This window comes from Lissotriton vulgaris, chromosome 6 (genome assembly GCF_964263255.1).
Source record: "Lissotriton vulgaris chromosome 6, aLisVul1.2, whole genome shotgun sequence".
Classification (NCBI taxonomy): Eukaryota; Metazoa; Chordata; class Amphibia; order Caudata; family Salamandridae; genus Lissotriton; species Lissotriton vulgaris.
This window is the reverse complement of record NC_141694.1, coordinates 1,847,379,519-1,847,396,401: the sequence shown is the minus strand read 5'-3', so window position 1 is coordinate 1,847,396,401 and position 16,883 is coordinate 1,847,379,519. Positions and strand designations below refer to the sequence as shown.

Sequence of the window (16,883 nt, the reverse complement as noted above, 5' to 3'; positions counted from 1 at the left end):
CTAAGGAAGGCACAGAACCAACTCTTACAACAAGCGCCTCTTACAATGAACTTCTTCCTCATTACGTGATTCCCAAGCCAACAGTTGATGGGATCACGCAGACAGCTAGTACCGGGCAGAAGCATCCATGTGAAGATAAATTTCCTGCATGTCGCAATATTTTTGAATAAATGGCTGCGGATGCAGAGCTCAATTTGATGTGTCCTATTATTGGAATTTGTGCCATTGCCAACTGTTGTCTATCCTTTATGCCATCCCCGAGAACTCCTCCATGAATAAATGCGAAACAGACCAACTCTTTACACACGTTTATTACCATGTATAAAATTATCTTGATGACACAGGCCACTGAACAGTACAGAAAGAAAATTAATATATCACTGGAAAGCCCCCAATGACATCACTGGGATAAAGGAAAATTTAATTAATGGCTTCTCTCTTGGAGAGTCAGATTAGCAACCTGTGCATTTAGCGTGTCAAACAAAGTTACAGCAAATGTTCCAGTCATGGATATTAATGAAAAATACACAAAACCTCCCACAGAAATGTCCCCAATAACTAAAATGTCTGCCATGGCAGAACTGCATTCAGCACACCAATAAAAGCTTTTTCAGTACAAAACTTAAAATTTGTTACAGTGCAATAAGTAATTTTCTAGCCATTTACTCAAACAGGTATTTCTCATATTAGAGATACAGCACAGAATGCGACTGCATGTTCAGTAAATTGTTAACTAAGGAAATAGCTCATATCTACTTCTAGATGAGAAAAGTGAGTATCTTCCAAGACCAGAGGAGCAGCACAAAAGGGGGACATACTTCTGATTTGCACAGCCTTTCACACAGTACAGCGCTTGCAATCACACCTTGCAGGCAACAGCACAGTTTGGTGTAGGTTATTTATCTTTGGCAGGAGATCTCGTCTATACTGCTCTCCAGCACATACTTTGAAACCGACAACACAACAAATCCACATCAGTCTAACTAAATACCGCACACTGCTGAGTTTAGCACCAACGTAGACTGCGAATTAGACCAAATCACACAACTTATGCTTTCAGATTTAGGCAACATTTAAATAACACATTGAACCCAGTGGAGAAAGTTCTACTGGAAAATACACTGCATTCAGTCCAGGTTCTGTTTATATGTTAATCTTCTAGGCTTGTGAAGAGCAAAACTGAAGCCCAGTGGCCAGAGTGCACAACAAATGTGGATTTCCAACAGCTTTTAATCCATTATCCTAAGACCAGAGGGACCAACCGAAGAGTTTTTTATCACAAATCTGACCATACTACCCCCAAAACATAGAATGGAGAGAAGTTTACTCTCAAATTGTTAAAGTCTAACATTAAAGGCTGAAGAAAACATTATTTGCTCTCACTCCACAATGCTGCCTGCCCAAAGTAAAACATTAGATAGAGAAGTGTTCACACATGCAGGCATTTCACAGCGCAGAGTTTGTAACCTATATGCCTTATATTTAAGCCTATACTGCAGCAAAAGAGGGGGAGAGACTCAGAATTTCTCTTAATCTTGAGGGCCCTCACTTCTGATTATTTTCATAGAATAAGTTTGGGGGCAAAACAAATTGTTTGATACTCCAAACTCTGGAAACCTCGAATTACAATTAAACAACATTCTTCTTGTGAATCTTTCATAGATTTACAGGAATTGACCGGAGATTAGCAACCGTATGAGGAAGAAAATGAGAGGAAACGATCATTTTATTCAAACAAGTTCCTGAGCACTGCCTGCTCTTCTGGACACTTGAGCAAGGTTTCATAAACGTTTCGCACTTTTCTTTGTTGCGTCTTTGCACACATCTTGTCCTGCACAGAGTACTCCATGTGAATAGGCTTAAAATGATGATTCATGATCTTAGAAACAACAAGGGTGACCATCTCAGCAGTTGCTGCTTTCGCTACAGGCACAAAACATTACCTAGGCCGCAATAATTTGCTGATTAAACACTGAGAGAACAGAGATGGACATTAGATCTCTGCGTGCCTCGATAAGGCTTTGGTAAGCACTCAGGTTGAGAACAACCAGAGGCCCAAAGCATGAAACATGGCAGTATCGTCTGATAGGGCTGTAAAGCGAGGGTGCAGCCCCCTATGTTTGCACCAGTGAAAGAACTTCTACTTAACATCATCCGCCCCACTGGAAGAGGAAGGCTTTGCAGCCTAAAATAAGTTCCTGCAGCCATCCAGAGCGTCCAACACAGCCTTTCTGCTTAGGAGTCCACTTGTTGGGCAGAAAGAGAGCAGCAAAAAGGCTGAATGGAGAGGTGCTCTGGTTGGACCAGACTGGATTCCGAAATAAAGGAACTTGTTAAAAATTGAGCTCCAAAACTGCATCTAGTGATGACAAAAAAAATCTGCTGCCACTGGGTCCATAGCAAGTCAGGTGATATGAAATCCTCGGATAGCATTTTTTGAAAAAGATGTTTTTCTAATATATAATCACCCTCATTAGTCGGATGCTTCCGACTCTCTCCTACAAACATATTCCGGAGTATATATAAGTAAGCATCAGAAATAAACATGACACGCCAAGGAAAAGTCTGGTAGGAAATAAGCACCCGCAGTTATCAAGGAGAGAGAGAGGACTAGGTAGCTAGTCCGTATCCCCAGGTATTATATGTTAATCAGAAAGGACTAGCCTATTTGTGAACAATACAGGACTCAGGACTGAATGACAAGGGGGAAACCATTAGGTTTATTCATGAAGCTCTCACCCACCAACCTAGTTGGTGGCATGCTTCATCATCGGGCCCACCCAGTGACACCGAGTGTGTCCCAGGTGTGCTACTACGCCGGACTACAGCGGAGCTGGTATGTTGCAGAATGTGCAGTGTGGGTGACGTGAAAGTGAAATTTAAAGGGCTATACAGTTCGAAAAGGCGTGTTCGAGCGCCTGTGGTACAGACTCGCGCCGCCCAGGAGGGTCAATTGCATGAAGAACAAGTGCAATTAAAATTAACATTTCATTAAAAATAAAAATGAAAATGAACACTATAGCTGGCCAGTGTTACCATAAAGGTAACCCAGAGCGGAGATATGCATCAAAGGAGAGGAAGAGCTTTCAGTCAGTGCTGTTCAATAGGGTGTGTAAACGGTGTCATGGAGATTCAGAGAACCGTAAGGTAACAGAGCGGGGGTATTCGGAACAGGGAAGGAAGATATCCCAGGCAGTACTGTTCAAAAACAGGGGGGGCGGGAAGAGTTTTTATGGTTTCAAGGAGCCCCGTGGGATGGAGTCATTCAAGCCATGGTGCTGCGTGGATAAACGGTAAATTCATCGTTGTTCTTTAGTCAGGAGGATCTTTTCGTTATCACGTTGGTCGGAGTCGAATTGTTCGATGTTCTTCCATGTCACATCATTGGGGGTGTGGTGATTTTGTAAGAAGTGATCAGTGAGTTTGATGATGTTCTTTTTGCACCTGACTGAGCTCCGGTGTTCGACCACTCTGGTCCTGACTTTTCGTGTCGTCATACCCACATAGCGAAGGCCGCATGGGCATGTGAGGAGGTAAACCACGTTACTGGAATTGCAGCTTGTTTGAGGTTGTGTCCAGACTTTACCGGGTTCCAGATTGAGTGTTTTGGAGGGTTCAGTTAGGTGTCACACACTACAATTGTTGCATGGGTAGTGCCCTATTATTTTGGGGAGCCCTCATGTGTTGGGTTTTGGTTTCTGTGGGGCCCTTGGGCGTGTGGACACCAGTTGGTCTTTCAGATTGTTAGCCTGTTTGTATGCGAAACAAGGTTCCTCCCATTTTCTTGTTCCAGAATTAATGATGCGCCAATGTTTGCGGACAATACTGGAGACTTGGTTAGACGCCGCATTGTATGTAGTGACGCATGTGATGCGGTGGTGATTCGGGGTCTTTGATCAGTTTCTAGGAGGGCTTCCCTGTTTTGGTTGTGTGCCCTTTTGCTTGTTTTTTCAACGATTTTCTTGGGGTAGCCATGTTCTTGTAATCTGGATGCCAGGGCAGCCGATTGTCTTTTGTAATCCGCCAGCTGGCTGCAGTTTCTGCGTATGCGCAGGAACTGACCGAAGGGGAGATTTTCTCTGAACGGTCTGGGGTGGAAGCTGTCAAAGCGTAGTAATGAGTTCCTAGTGGTTGGTTTGCAGTAGGTGGTTGTGGTGAGGGTGCCTTGTTTAGCAGTGATGTTCAGGTCAAGAAATGCCAATGTAGTGGTACTGGAGGTGCTTGTTAACTGTAGGTATGGGTCACGGCCATTGAGCCACGTTCGGAATGTTGTCAACATGTCTGGTGTGCCCTTCCAGATCATGAAAATGTCGTCGATGTAGCGGATCCATGTTTTTATGTTGCCTGAATATGGGTTGGTGGTGGACAGTATGTGTTCCTGTTCGAAATGGTGAACATATAGTCCTGCCACACTGGGGGCAAAAATGCTTCCCATTGATGTACCGTTGATTTGTAAGTAGAATGCCCCTTCATACTCAAAATAATTTTCCTTTAGTGCAAGTGCTGCACATTCAAGGATGAACTCCCTGGGAGTGTGGTATGTCCTTGGGGTTTTCATGAGTACGTCATGCAGGACCTGGAGCGTGGCATCTTGTGGGAGGCTTGTGTAAAGACTTTATGTCAAGTCCTACCAAGAGCTGGGTTGTCTGGTCAAAGCTCATGTCTTTGATGGTGTTGAGGAGGTGTTTTGTGTCTTTTATGTAAGTGGGGGTTTGTTGGACCAGAGGGTTAAAGAAGTAATCGCAATACTATGACAGGGGCTCTAAAAGGGAATTGATCCCGGATACGATGGTCCTGCCCGGGGGTGGTGTTACTCCTTTGTGCACCTTTGGAACGGCATAGAAATATGGTACCTTGGCATTTCTGGTACACAAAAATTCTGCTTCTTGCTTAGAGATGTGATGTGATTCACTAGCGTTCTTGACCAAGGTGTGTATGGTTGTCTGTAGGTATATAGTTGGATCATTTCTCAGTAGCTTGTAGTTGCGAGTGTCGCTGAGAAGTCTGCAGCACTCTTTGTCATAGTCCATTTTGTCCTGGAGCACAATCCCTCCGCCTTTGTCAGCTGGTTTGATGATCAGGGAAGGGTTATCCTGTAGGTGTTTGATGGTATCTCGGTCTTGTCTAGAGAGATTGTTGAATGTCCCTGTGGGATTTAGTTTTTCTAGGTCATGGTAGACTGCTTGCTCAAAAGTAGTTGTTATCTCAGCTGGCACATGGGGTGGTGTTAAGGTGGATTTTAATCTTAAACCCGTCTCATCGGTGTTGTCCGGAGCAACATCATCGTTGAGTCTAGGTTTCTCGAAAAAGGCCTTCAGTTGGCGTTTTCTGAAGAATTCTGCAAATTCAACGTGTAGTTTGAATTTATCTAATTTGGTGGTTGGGACGAAGGATAGGCACTTGTTAAGGACTAATGCTTCTTTTTCTGTCAGTGGGGTGCTTGACAAGTTGAATACCAGAGTAGTGGGTGAGTCGTTGGTCATTATTTGCTCGTGCCTAGTTGTTGTTCCTGTGACTTGTTGCGGGTGTTCGCGTGTACTGGGTTCTCCTCTTCCGCTCAGTGTACTTGTGGGTGGTGCCTTCTTCTGCCGCGTGACCTTCGGACCGGTCCTAAAAAAGGTGGCCTTTGGTTTCCTGGAAAGAGGGGCAGTGGGCCTGGTTGGTACATGTGTGGCCAGCCAAAGAATGCATTTTGCATATGTCCGTATGGTGGTGGTCCGTATGGTGGTGGCCCGTAGGCGGGACCCTGTTGCGGTCCTTGCCAGGTTTGTGGCCATCGTTGTGATGGGCGTCCTCTGCCGCGTTGCTTAGTGACACTACAGCTTGAGTTGCTGGATACGGAGCTACTGTCTCCTGATGTATCGCTGGATTTGTCAGCCTTGTTGGGGGGTACGTAGTTGTCGTCTGTGTACAGGTATGTTTTAACGTAGCTGAATTTCTTAAAGTCTTTCTGGAATTTAGTGATTTTTGCTTGTGTCAAGTACTCCTTATACCCCACCATTTGCTTATTCTAGTCGTCAAGTTTTTTCTTATATGAGGTAATTGTGGTTTTAAAGTGGCTTTCTGTGGCCTGGATGTCAATTATCATGGGTCCGGATAAGCGTTTGGCCATTTTGATGATTAGCACCAGGAAATCCCTGGTGCAGTGCCAGGCTATCTGTGCCCAGTCTTTTTTGAAGATGGCATCATCCAAGAAGATCCTTGGGGCATTGGTGACCAAGAGCCCTCTGGGGGCTGTGTTGGTCCATAAATATTGAGTCAGTATAAGGCCATGTCGGATGGTCATGATCCGATTGCATTATTTCTCCGTTAGTGTATCCCTGTCTTTGGTTTGGGCTATAGTGTTCAAGATGATAAAATCTGCAAGGAAGGAGGGGTCGGCAAGAATCTTGCTAATATCATTTCCATTAAAGGTTAGGCCATGGTGGTTCTCGAAATGTCTCTCTCAGTTGTGCGCTGCCTATATACGCAGTTCTCAAGGAGAGAGAGGACTAGGTAGCTAGTCCGAATCCCAAGGTATTATATGCTAATCAGAAAGGACTAGCCTATTTATGAACAATACAGGACTCAGGACTGTATGACAAAGGGGAAACCATTAGGTTTCTTCATGAAGCCCTCACCCACCAACCTAGTTGGATAATTAATCTTTAATATCTGGGCCTCTGTTATCATTAGATATTAAAGATTAATTATCCCCTCGGGTACTGGAACCGCTGTATAGCCTTTTAAATTTCACTTTCACGTCACCCACACTGCACACTCAGCAACATACCAGCTCCGCTGTAGTCAGGCGTAGTAGCACACTCGGGACAGACTCGGTGTCACTGGGTGGGCCCGATGATGAAGCATGCCACCAACTAGGTTGGTGGGTGAGGGCTTCATGAAGAAACCTAATGGTTTCCCCTTTGTCATACAGTACTGAGTCCTGTATTGTTCACAAATAGGCTAGTCCTTTCTGATTAACACTTAACAGGAAATAAGCACCATCATCACGTGGTTTCTGAAGAAGTGGGTGCCAAGAGGCCAAGATTTGACAATACGTCAAGACAACCCTCCTCATGTACTTCTTGTTGAATCTGGCAGCTATGCTGGCAGTGTAAATGAGACGGCCATACAATTAGTCTGATAATTTAACTCTCAAACCTAAAGCTGAAGACAGCAAAGTTGTCATCAGCGACAATTCCCATCAGTGGATCGTCTGACTTATTGACCAGATTGATGCTTTATTCATCCAAGAGGCGGTTGCCTGTCACAGTTTTCTAGTTGTTGGGGAGGATGTGACACAGACCCTGGCTAGGTCAATGAAAAAAGTTAACAATTATTCCGTCAACAAGGATGATGTGAAAACGTGCTTCGTAGATGAGAAAGTCGTTCATTCAAGAGGCACATATGACAAGGGTTTAGATCCATTAGTAGGAAAGACATGGTTTCCACAAAAACAATGTTTTATTCCATTTACTGATGCAGAAGTAAGAGGATCAGTTATGTTTTTTTTTAATCCGATGAGGCAGTTTGTTTGATACCTAAACCAACATCTTTATATTCAAGGGATTTTCTAAACGAGACTGGCAAGGATCACAATCTTGGGTAAATAGTCGGGATACATGCAGTGAATGCATTACCATGAGTAAACCATAGTTACAATTGCTGTGACAGCCGGAAGGCCTGCAAATGGGGGTTGGAAAACTCTACAGAAGAAAATAAATATTCTAAAATTCTCTTATCTGTAATAAAAGTAAGTAACAAACTGCAACAGCGTCCATCTGTTAATGCCAGTCAACAGTCAAAGCCTTTTCACCTCATTGGCTGCCCCGCAGGCCCAAACAATGAGTAAGTGCTACAAACACTATTATATTCATTTAGTTTTTTATGTTGTGATTTTACTGTGAACCCTCCCAGCCTGATGGTGGGTAATCATTTAAATCATGGGAATCTATAAAGATCCAATGCAGGGGACAAATCCAACATGTATGTTAAGTTTATAATAATGGTAATTACAAACCAGTTATTAATGACGTGAACCGGAATACCATTTATTCTCTTGAAACTGCTTAAAAAGAACATCACTCATATGAATACAAAGCATTACACAGCACATTAATTCATTTAGGACGATCGTCATTTATGATAACGAACATCACTTTCTTCCAAGCACCACAGAAAAGGAATCCGCTGCCCTCAATGGCTCGATAAAAAGGTAATCTAGCATTTCTCTACCTCAAGAGATCCCTACAATAACACACGGTGGATGCCACAAGGATATGTACTGGAGACATCACAATACATAGGTAAAGATGTCAAGTAATAGCCAACCTCCAGGCAACTGCATCAAACACTATCTTTCAAGCCTTGAATTGCAACTTGCAGCTCAGCTGGTTCACACACTTAAATACAGCAGTTCAAGATTTTGCAAGTTCGTTTCAAGGAGAAGTTGCGCACAATTTTAAATTCAACTATAAGAACCTGATGGGAAGAGTTTTCAGGAGGCGCTTCAGAATGCAACGTATACATACACTGCACATTTCAAGGAAAGAAGGAGCTCTTCTTAAAAACAAAAGAATAATTAATAAACACATCTAAGGCTACAGGTTAACGCCCATCAACCAGTTTTGAGAACTGAAGCCTCATGGAGGCGACACAGACTATTGCCTTACACATCTGGGGACCTATCATCTGAGAAGGAGACCACATTCCTCCCATTCAACAGCAGGCTGGTGCATCAGATCAGAAGAGCAGAGACTTGCATGCAAAGGGATCACAACGCCAGCAGCCATGGACCTGGCAGGTGTATCGGTGAGGGTCTAACCTGCTGCGGAGCCAGCTCCCTGCCCTCCTGAACATGAAGTGCTACACTTCTAAAGTCTTGTTTGGGAAGACGCTGTGCAGACACACCCGCAAAAGTGTAAAGTATGTGATGTGTACCGTACCCTGCTGCAGGAAAGAGGAAACTTTTGTTTCATGCAGAAAATAGTCAATCTAAAGTACACATACAATTACAACCAAGCAGGTAATACAGGAGACTGCACATAGTTAGGAGTGGTTGAGAAACTAGAGGCACTGTCATGAGGGATTTGTAATACTCCTTTTTATGTCTGCATCATTTGAAAACTTAAAATTTCAGAACCTGAAAGACTCACCTAAATTAAAATTAAAAGGCAAACGATACATACAGAGTAGGTGTGTGCATTTTGATACAGTCTGTCATGCTAGTAGTATGTGTGCTATAAGAACGGACCGTTTTATTTCATTGTCCTTCTCATTTCGTTTTCCCTCAGGCTTTGCTCCTCAGAGTTGCCAGCAGGTTTGTGTCTTTCTGGTGAGGTAGAGATTCTCTAAGTCAGGAGCATTTGTTAGACTTGGGTCTTACTTCAAGTTCATCACAAAGTTTCTTTAAATACAAGCACATGTTGTGAACACTGGAAACAAATCTTACTTTGTTATCGGTTGGATACGGTAATGACCTAACAGGATATAGTTTTATAAAACAGAAGATGCATCGTTGCTTAAAATAAAACAAAAATGGGGGAGAGGTCAAATGCACGCAATTCATCGAGCACGAATGAATGCTGTTGCTTGAGGTCACTGCGAAGAATTGGGAAACGTCCAAATCATAGGCCTTTCATATTGCATTTGTTGGAGAGACAGAGGAGTGGCTGCTTCCACATATTCCCCACATGTGGTCAATGAGTGATAAGAGGCCAGCAGAGCCCAGCATAATCTGGTACTCTACAGATCTGACGGGGCGATCTCTAAATGTACCCCTACAGTCAAAGTGAAATGGAGAAGTGCGGATGAACGTCTGTCTGTGATTACCACTATTTGCATTTGTAGTTTGCAGACTGCTTTCGCAATACACGTCTAGACAAGGCATTAAGAGGCACAAATACCATTGGTGAAAAGTAGCATCGATGGCCAATTGGCACGGAGGGAAGGAATGGCTAAAGTGGTAATAACTTAACAAAATCAATAAATAAATGGATATAGTATTTTCCAGGCGAGGCTACAATGTTGCTGAGACGGTCTTCCTTCCATAAAGGAGTACAGGAGGGTTGAAAGGCTCGAGCGACATATGTGTCCATCTGATGGCAGTGAGGCAGGAGTAAAGGAGAGATTTTGCAATGGTCAATTTTTCATCTGCGTTTCATGGTTCCCGGGCAGGACTGTAGGTTGAAGAAGCAGAAGGGGAATACACCAAAGCATGGAGTTAGCAGTCCATTCCACTTTCATCACTCTCGTACCAGTCCGAGGGGGCATCTGTGCCGAAGAAACGGTCCCCAAAATTACCTATTCAGAGGAAAGAACACAGGAGACAGTTGAAGTCATGTTTAACTCACTAGAACAGCAAACTAATATACAAAGCTCAGTCTTGTCCCTTTCTTTATTTGGAAAGCCTTCGCCCCTGACCCCCAATTATTTGTAATCTTGCTGTGGGATGTCTGTATATTGCCTGAACAACTGTAACAAAGTCTAAGCTTTTTTGAGCACAGCCCACAGATAATCCAACTTGAATGATCAAAGGCCTTTCTTGTGTCCAGTAGTATAAACACCATTTGATCTTCTGATGCTCTAACCCGGTCAAAAAGGGTAATTCTGTGCCTGATGTGGTCAGTGGTTCCTCTACCAGGGATAAAACCATGTTGCCATGGAGGTACCAATTTACCAATAACCTTGGACCCAGGACACTGGCACCTGCTGTCCTCCCCGCACTTCTCTGAAGATGTTTAATAAGTCCTCCTGCATCACAGAATTAAACAAACACTTTTTAAAATTCAAACTGAATTTCGTCTGGGCCTAAGGCCTTTCCCACTGGTAATGCATTACGAGTTTCCTTGATTTCCTCCACCTTAAGTGGGGCATATGAAGCAGCCCGTTCCTCATCATCAATTCTACGCCTACTGATACATTCAAGATGCTGCTCAATTTCGACCTTTGTAGGCGCATCCTTTGCTCAGCAAAGATACCCGTAGAAATCCCTAAAGACCCCAAAGATCGAATCCGAGGGAGTGACCACCTGGCCCCCTTGTCTTTTATTTGCTATATGTCTCGGTACACAGTCTTTTGACTTGTCCGAAGAGCCAATAGCTTCCCCACCCTTTCACTATATTCCAGCACTCAGCCCTGAACTCTATGTATTTTTCAGCTTCCTTCCCTGCAATCATGTTGTTAATATTAACTTTGACTGCTGGGATCTTGTGCAGTAGCTCCTGCAGTTCATGCCCTCCCGTAACTGTGCTGATGAGCAGTGCCTCAATTCCACCCAAATCCTTACACATTTCTTTTAAAAGAGGAGTCTGGATTCTATGCAAACAAAATGTAGCCCCCCCCCCTCAAGGCGCTACTTCTATTACCTTCCATAAAAAGGGGAATCCATCTATTCATATATAACGCCCAGGTCTGCATTAGTCCTTTGCCTGCTGAAATCTGCATTTCTATTATCAGGGGATAATTCGAAAATATCCGTGGGTACTTCTCAATCTTTTCCCCCTGACTAATATTACAGAGATTAAAAAATAATCCAATCTGACCTGTATCTTGTAATGTGCTGAAAACAATGTGTAGCCTGAATGCAAGGGTTTTAAACTTTGGCAAACATCTACCAGCCTGTGAATCGACAGAAGTTGTCGTACCCACGAAGAAACCTGGGTTTCCTACACACAATATCCAGATGATCGTAAACCATGTCAAATATGGATTCAAATCCCCACAAAATGTTACCAGGGTTTCCCATGAAGCCAGTTCAGTATTTATATAGTCCATTACTGCCGGATCATCCAGGTTAGGCTGTGAGAAGGTGGCCTGATATGCAGTGCTCACTATTCTAGTGAACACTATGTATCAGTCCAGCAACCCTTATTGATGATTGGTTGTAAGTCAACCTTATAGACCAGCTATCCTAGTAGCATGGATACGAGCAGTCTAAGGCTAAAGACTCGAGAGGGCGTGTTAAGCCAGCTGTTTACCACACATATACCCCTTGAATACCAAGTGAAAGGACACCACACAAGTGTTATGAAAATAAACAAGATATTTATTAAGAATCACAACAGCCCTGTACTCTTTATGAGGACAGGGTACTAAGCACAACACAAAACTCTTACGAAAATACTTAAGTTAGCACAGTATATACAAATGCCCGAGGGGCACGGAAAACCATATACTCTGAAAGTGGAATGCGAAATTACTAGCAGGTAAGTACAGTACTAATAGCCTTTGGAATCGCTAGGACTTGACTATAGAATCGTTCGATTACTTCTAGGAGACCCAGGGGACTCGGGTGCAGAGTGTGCACTCTCACGCGTGATGCGGGACAAAGTCTATGGTAGCTAGTAAAGACAAAGTTTGTGTTCTCGGGCGAACCCGACCTGGTAGGAGGAAAACGAAAGTGGATTCTGACCCTTGGATAGTGAGGCTATGCTGGGGCACCGAAATGCCGAAGTTACCTAGCCCAGGGGCTGCAGCTGCATAGGTCTCAAAAGACGTCGGGAATCCTCGTAGACGGACCAGGAGCCTGGAAGAAAGAAGTTGCTGGCAGGCGACCAGTGAAGAAAGTTCGATGGATCCAAGCCTGGATCGAAGGAAGATGACACCTGAAAGCAGAGGGGACCAAGTTCGAGACTACTAGCCAGTAGTCAGTGGGCACCAGGAGGGCACCGGATGGTAGCCACCTCGACTAGGTGAGTGGGTGACGCTGTGTTCGCAGATCTCACGGACCAGGAGGCGTTGTCGGCGACCAGGATGGAGGAGCGAGCTGTCCCACGATGGATGAAGCTGTCGGCGTCGCTGGACCCAGGATTGGGCAACAAAGCCTTGGCAAATTCAAGCCCACGCTGTGGACTCAAAATGGCGTCTGGAGTGGACCAGGAGGGTCCGGGGTGCCTCTCTTGAAGAAGAAGGCAAGGGCCAGTCTGGAGCAACCAGACCAGCAGCAGTGATGTCGTCGGGCGTCGTGAAGAAGGCCACAAGCCAGCCGGCTAGTAGCCACACAGCGCGGTGAGCACGCAAAAGCAGAAGGGCCCCACGCAGATCGTGGAGATGCTGGAGGGCTGATCTTCGGTGCTGGAGCTGCTCAGGGTTGGGGCTTCTCGGACCCCAAAGCACTCACCAGTGGAGCACACGGTGGGCTTGTTGCAAAGAAGTCGTGCAGTCTTGGCGATCGTCGGTCCCTCGAGGTCTCGTCGCACTCACGGTTCTCAGCTTTGCTGTAGAGGTGAGTAGAGGTCAGAGGTGCCAGGGAAGCCGGGTCTCGTCGAGCTGGGTCGTCGGATTCGTGAAGAAGGACTTGCAGCAGACCGCAGTGTTCTTAGGATGGTGCCCGCTTGATGCAGGGTGACTACTCCTTAGCCACAAGGGAGAATCTTGAAGAAGAAATCTTGATGTCCTTTCGCAGAAAGTCGTGTCTTGATTCCAAAGATGATCTAATTTGAACAGGGGGCCCGCTCCCATCTTTATACTAAAAAAGGGGCTGACCCGGTGACTAGGTCCTGCCTATGGGTGGGACTAGGAGGGGGGTGGTTACACCCCTCTGCCATGCCGGACTTCCCCCAGGCCAGGGGCTGGTGTGCCCCTGGAACTGGTTCTGACCGGCCTATGCGTAGTGAGCACCGGGGTGCCACTCAGCAGTCACCTTCCTGAAAAGCCCTGCCTACCCAGGATACACAAAACCATGTCTGGGATGGTGCTAGCACCGCCCCGGACAGGAAACCCTTTGTCCAAGCCTCCCTCGCTGGAAGGACTACCAGCAGCAGGAGGTCAGACTCGTGTCTGTGGTGGCAGCATCCATTTTGTGGAGCTGAGGCTTTAGTTAACTTTAACCGGGGTTCACAGTTACATACATGTCGTGTCCCTCTAGAAGGGTGGAATGCTAACCCCGTCGCCAGAATTGGCGAGGGGTTAGTATTCCAATTCGTATGACACCTTACTCGACATGTTTTGATAAAGCAATACCAAAGTTAGCATTTAACCGCGAGGATTTTAATGCACTTAAGAGTATATGGTATGCGATATCATGGAACAGCTATTAGGACTTGGTTCCGCAAGCTGCAGACAGGCTCAGCTCATGCCAGAGCACCATCTCACACGATTCCAAGCACTCTGCCTTCAGGATTGTCAAGGCCTGCTATAGGAGTGACTGATAGGAATCTGTGTGTCCATTTTAGGGTTAGATATAGGTATACTATATCTACAGCAAAGGGTGATTACACGACTTTGCCCCAGCTGTCATGCAGCCAGTTGTGTCAAATTTAGGAGGCCAGCCAGGGGTGGCATAATACATGCTTCAGCCCCTGGCAGCCCTGGGTACACCCATGCCCTGAGTTACAGGGTCTGATAGGGTGGCCCAGTACCAATTGGAAATGCACCTAGGGTACATGGAATCCATTTTACAGAGAGAGCAGTAGGCCTGGGGTCCTGATTGGCAGGGCCCCAGGTCGACTATGTCAAAAACCAGCTAAAACACAGGGCAAAAAGTTGGGGGCAACCATAGTCAGGAGGTACCTTCCTACACAGCCCCCCCCCGCCCCCCCCCTGCCCCCCCCAACGAAAGGAGATAAGGCTATCCTTGTCCAGGTAAGCCTCTATTACCTAAGTGGCCATATAAGGAAGGACCAGCTCTGGCTTGGTTTCCCCCTGTGTCATGGTCCACTAGGCAACCCCTCACCCTAAGGGTATCTGAGGGTCTCCACCATAGGGAATCTCTGCCTTTGGTGTGTCTTGGGAAAGAAGAAGGCTGATGCTGGGATGGAGTACTGAAGTGAGGCTCCTCTACCTTTGGGCTCAACTTCCTCCAATCACCATTCATCATGTGTGCCTTTCTTTCTTTAGCTGAGATGCACTGAGCTCTCAGGGTCAGCCTCTGGCTACCTAAAGCTGGAGGCTGAGTCCCTCTGTTTGGCTTACTGGAGGGACAGGTCAGGTTTGGGGTTTTTAGGCCCCAGGTTTGGCTGTGCCCAACAGTGTCCAGCTGTGGGAGGTCCCTAACTATTTTTAAGGGGGATCCCTCAGGAGTCTGACTTATTTTCACTTGGCTAGGTTTACCAGCTTCAGTGACCCTAATCTGCTGATTAAGTGGTTCTTTTGGACAGGGGGCCCTTTGGGGTCCACCACTGGCCTCCCTGACCTCCACAGCCCTGGGCTGACTGAGGCAGGGTAGAGAGGTGCAGGTTACCTGCTCCAGACTGGGTCCCACCTGGGAAGGGTCCACTGCCATCAGGGGCTCTGCCAGGCTAGGCCTGACTACCTCTGGGGCAGTTCCTTCAACAGGGGTAGAGTCAGTTCCCTGAGGAGGCTGGCTCTCACCTAGTGTCTGGGAGGGGGAAGACCCTTCTTCCTCCTCAATGCTCTCTGTTTGAGTGGAGTGATCCATTGTTTCAGGCTTCACAACCTCACTATCTGTTTGAGTAGAGGCTGAGACCATTTCAACCTTGCCAACCTTTTCAGGAGGGCACTCAGTTTGTGTTTGGGCTGTGACTGTCACAGCCCTCCTATCCTGTTCTGGAAAATCTGTCTGGGCCTGGGCAGTGGCTACCACTGCCCTTCCAACCTTTTCAGGGAGGAATGGTGCTTGGACTGGGGCTGTAGCTATTACTGCCCCACTAACCTGTCTGGATAGGCCTATCATTCTGGAGTGAGTTTCTTGCTCCACCTCAGCCCATGCTGAGAGTTCCAGGTCATTCCCCAGTAAGCAATGTACAGGTAGGTTATCTGTCACTGCCACTCTCATGGGCCCTGTGACATTACCCCAGCTGAGCTTGACTACTGCCATGGGATGCCTTCTCTTCACTCCATGAATGTCTGTCACCTGATAAGTAAAACCAGGGGTCAGTTGAGCAGAGGGGACCAGATGGTCAATCACCATGGTGATGCTGGCACCTGTGTCTCTGAATGCCTCAACTTTCTGACCATTCACTATGACCTCTTGTCTATACTTTCCCAAAATGTGGGGTCCAGTAGTGAAGTTGGCAAACCCCATGCCAGTCTCACAGACAAGAGTGTGGTCAGGGGACCTGGCTAGGCCATAGTCCTCCTGATTGCCCAAAGTATTGCCCACCACATTCTTGGGGGCACTCCCACCACCTGGGGGATTACCACTAGTGGTAACAGGAGGTTTAGGAGTATTACCTGGGGGTATATTTCCCTTATTGCCATTTTTAGGGCAACTGGCATCACTTTTGTAATGGCCCACCTGTTTACAGGTATGGCAATAAGGTTTCTTCTGTTCTGAAGGAGTGTTCTGGGACCCACCACCCTTGTTGGAGTTTTGGGGCCCTGGGGAAGTCTTCTCTGTGGATTTATCCCCACCCTTCTCTTGAGGCTTGGTTGATTCCTTCTTTTGGTCACCACCCTGGTTTTTAGGCCTGACCCTGGTTCTGACCCATTTGTTTGCCCTCTTACCCAATTCCTGTGGAGAGGTCAGATCAGAGTCTACCAGGTGCTGGTGTAATAACTGGTTCTGACAATTATTTAAGATTTGCTCCCTCATAATTAGATTGTACAATCCTTTAAAATCAGTAACCTTACTACCCAGTAGCCAGCCTTCAAAAGCCTTAGTGGCACAATCAACAAAGTCAGACCAATCTTGAGACTGAGTTTTCTGGGTGTCTCTGAACAGCATCCTGTACTGCTCAGTGGTTAAACCAAACCCATCAACCAGTGTATTCTTCAAGATTTGTTAATTGTTAGCATCCTCCACTCTAGTAGTGAGGAGCTTGTCTCTACCTTTACCTTCAAAGGAGAGCCACAAGATAGCTGCCCACTGACTCTGGGGAACACCCTGCACAGTGCAGGCCCTCTCCAAAGCAGTAATCCATTTGTGGATGTCATCCCCTTGTTTAAAGGGGGGCACTATCTTATTCAGGTGCTTTGTATCAAAACTCCTTTCCCTATTG

General features: G+C 46.0%; 1 protein-coding gene across 4 annotated transcripts in view; it reads right to left on the bottom strand.

The window, feature by feature from the left end:
* Positions 1–293: 293 nt before the first annotated feature.
* LOC147709635 (uridine-cytidine kinase-like 1) overlaps positions 294–16,883 on the bottom strand; it is a 227,244-nt gene continuing 210,654 nt past the window's right edge. For all 4 annotated transcript variants that reach the window (XM_086928159.1, XM_086928158.1, XM_086928156.1 and 1 more), the window contains one exon: positions 294–10,284. In XM_086928159.1, the coding sequence (XP_086784285.1) occupies positions 10,205–10,284 (80 nt within the window). In that variant the 3' untranslated portion in view covers positions 294–10,204. The remainder of the gene's footprint in view (positions 10,285–16,883) is intronic.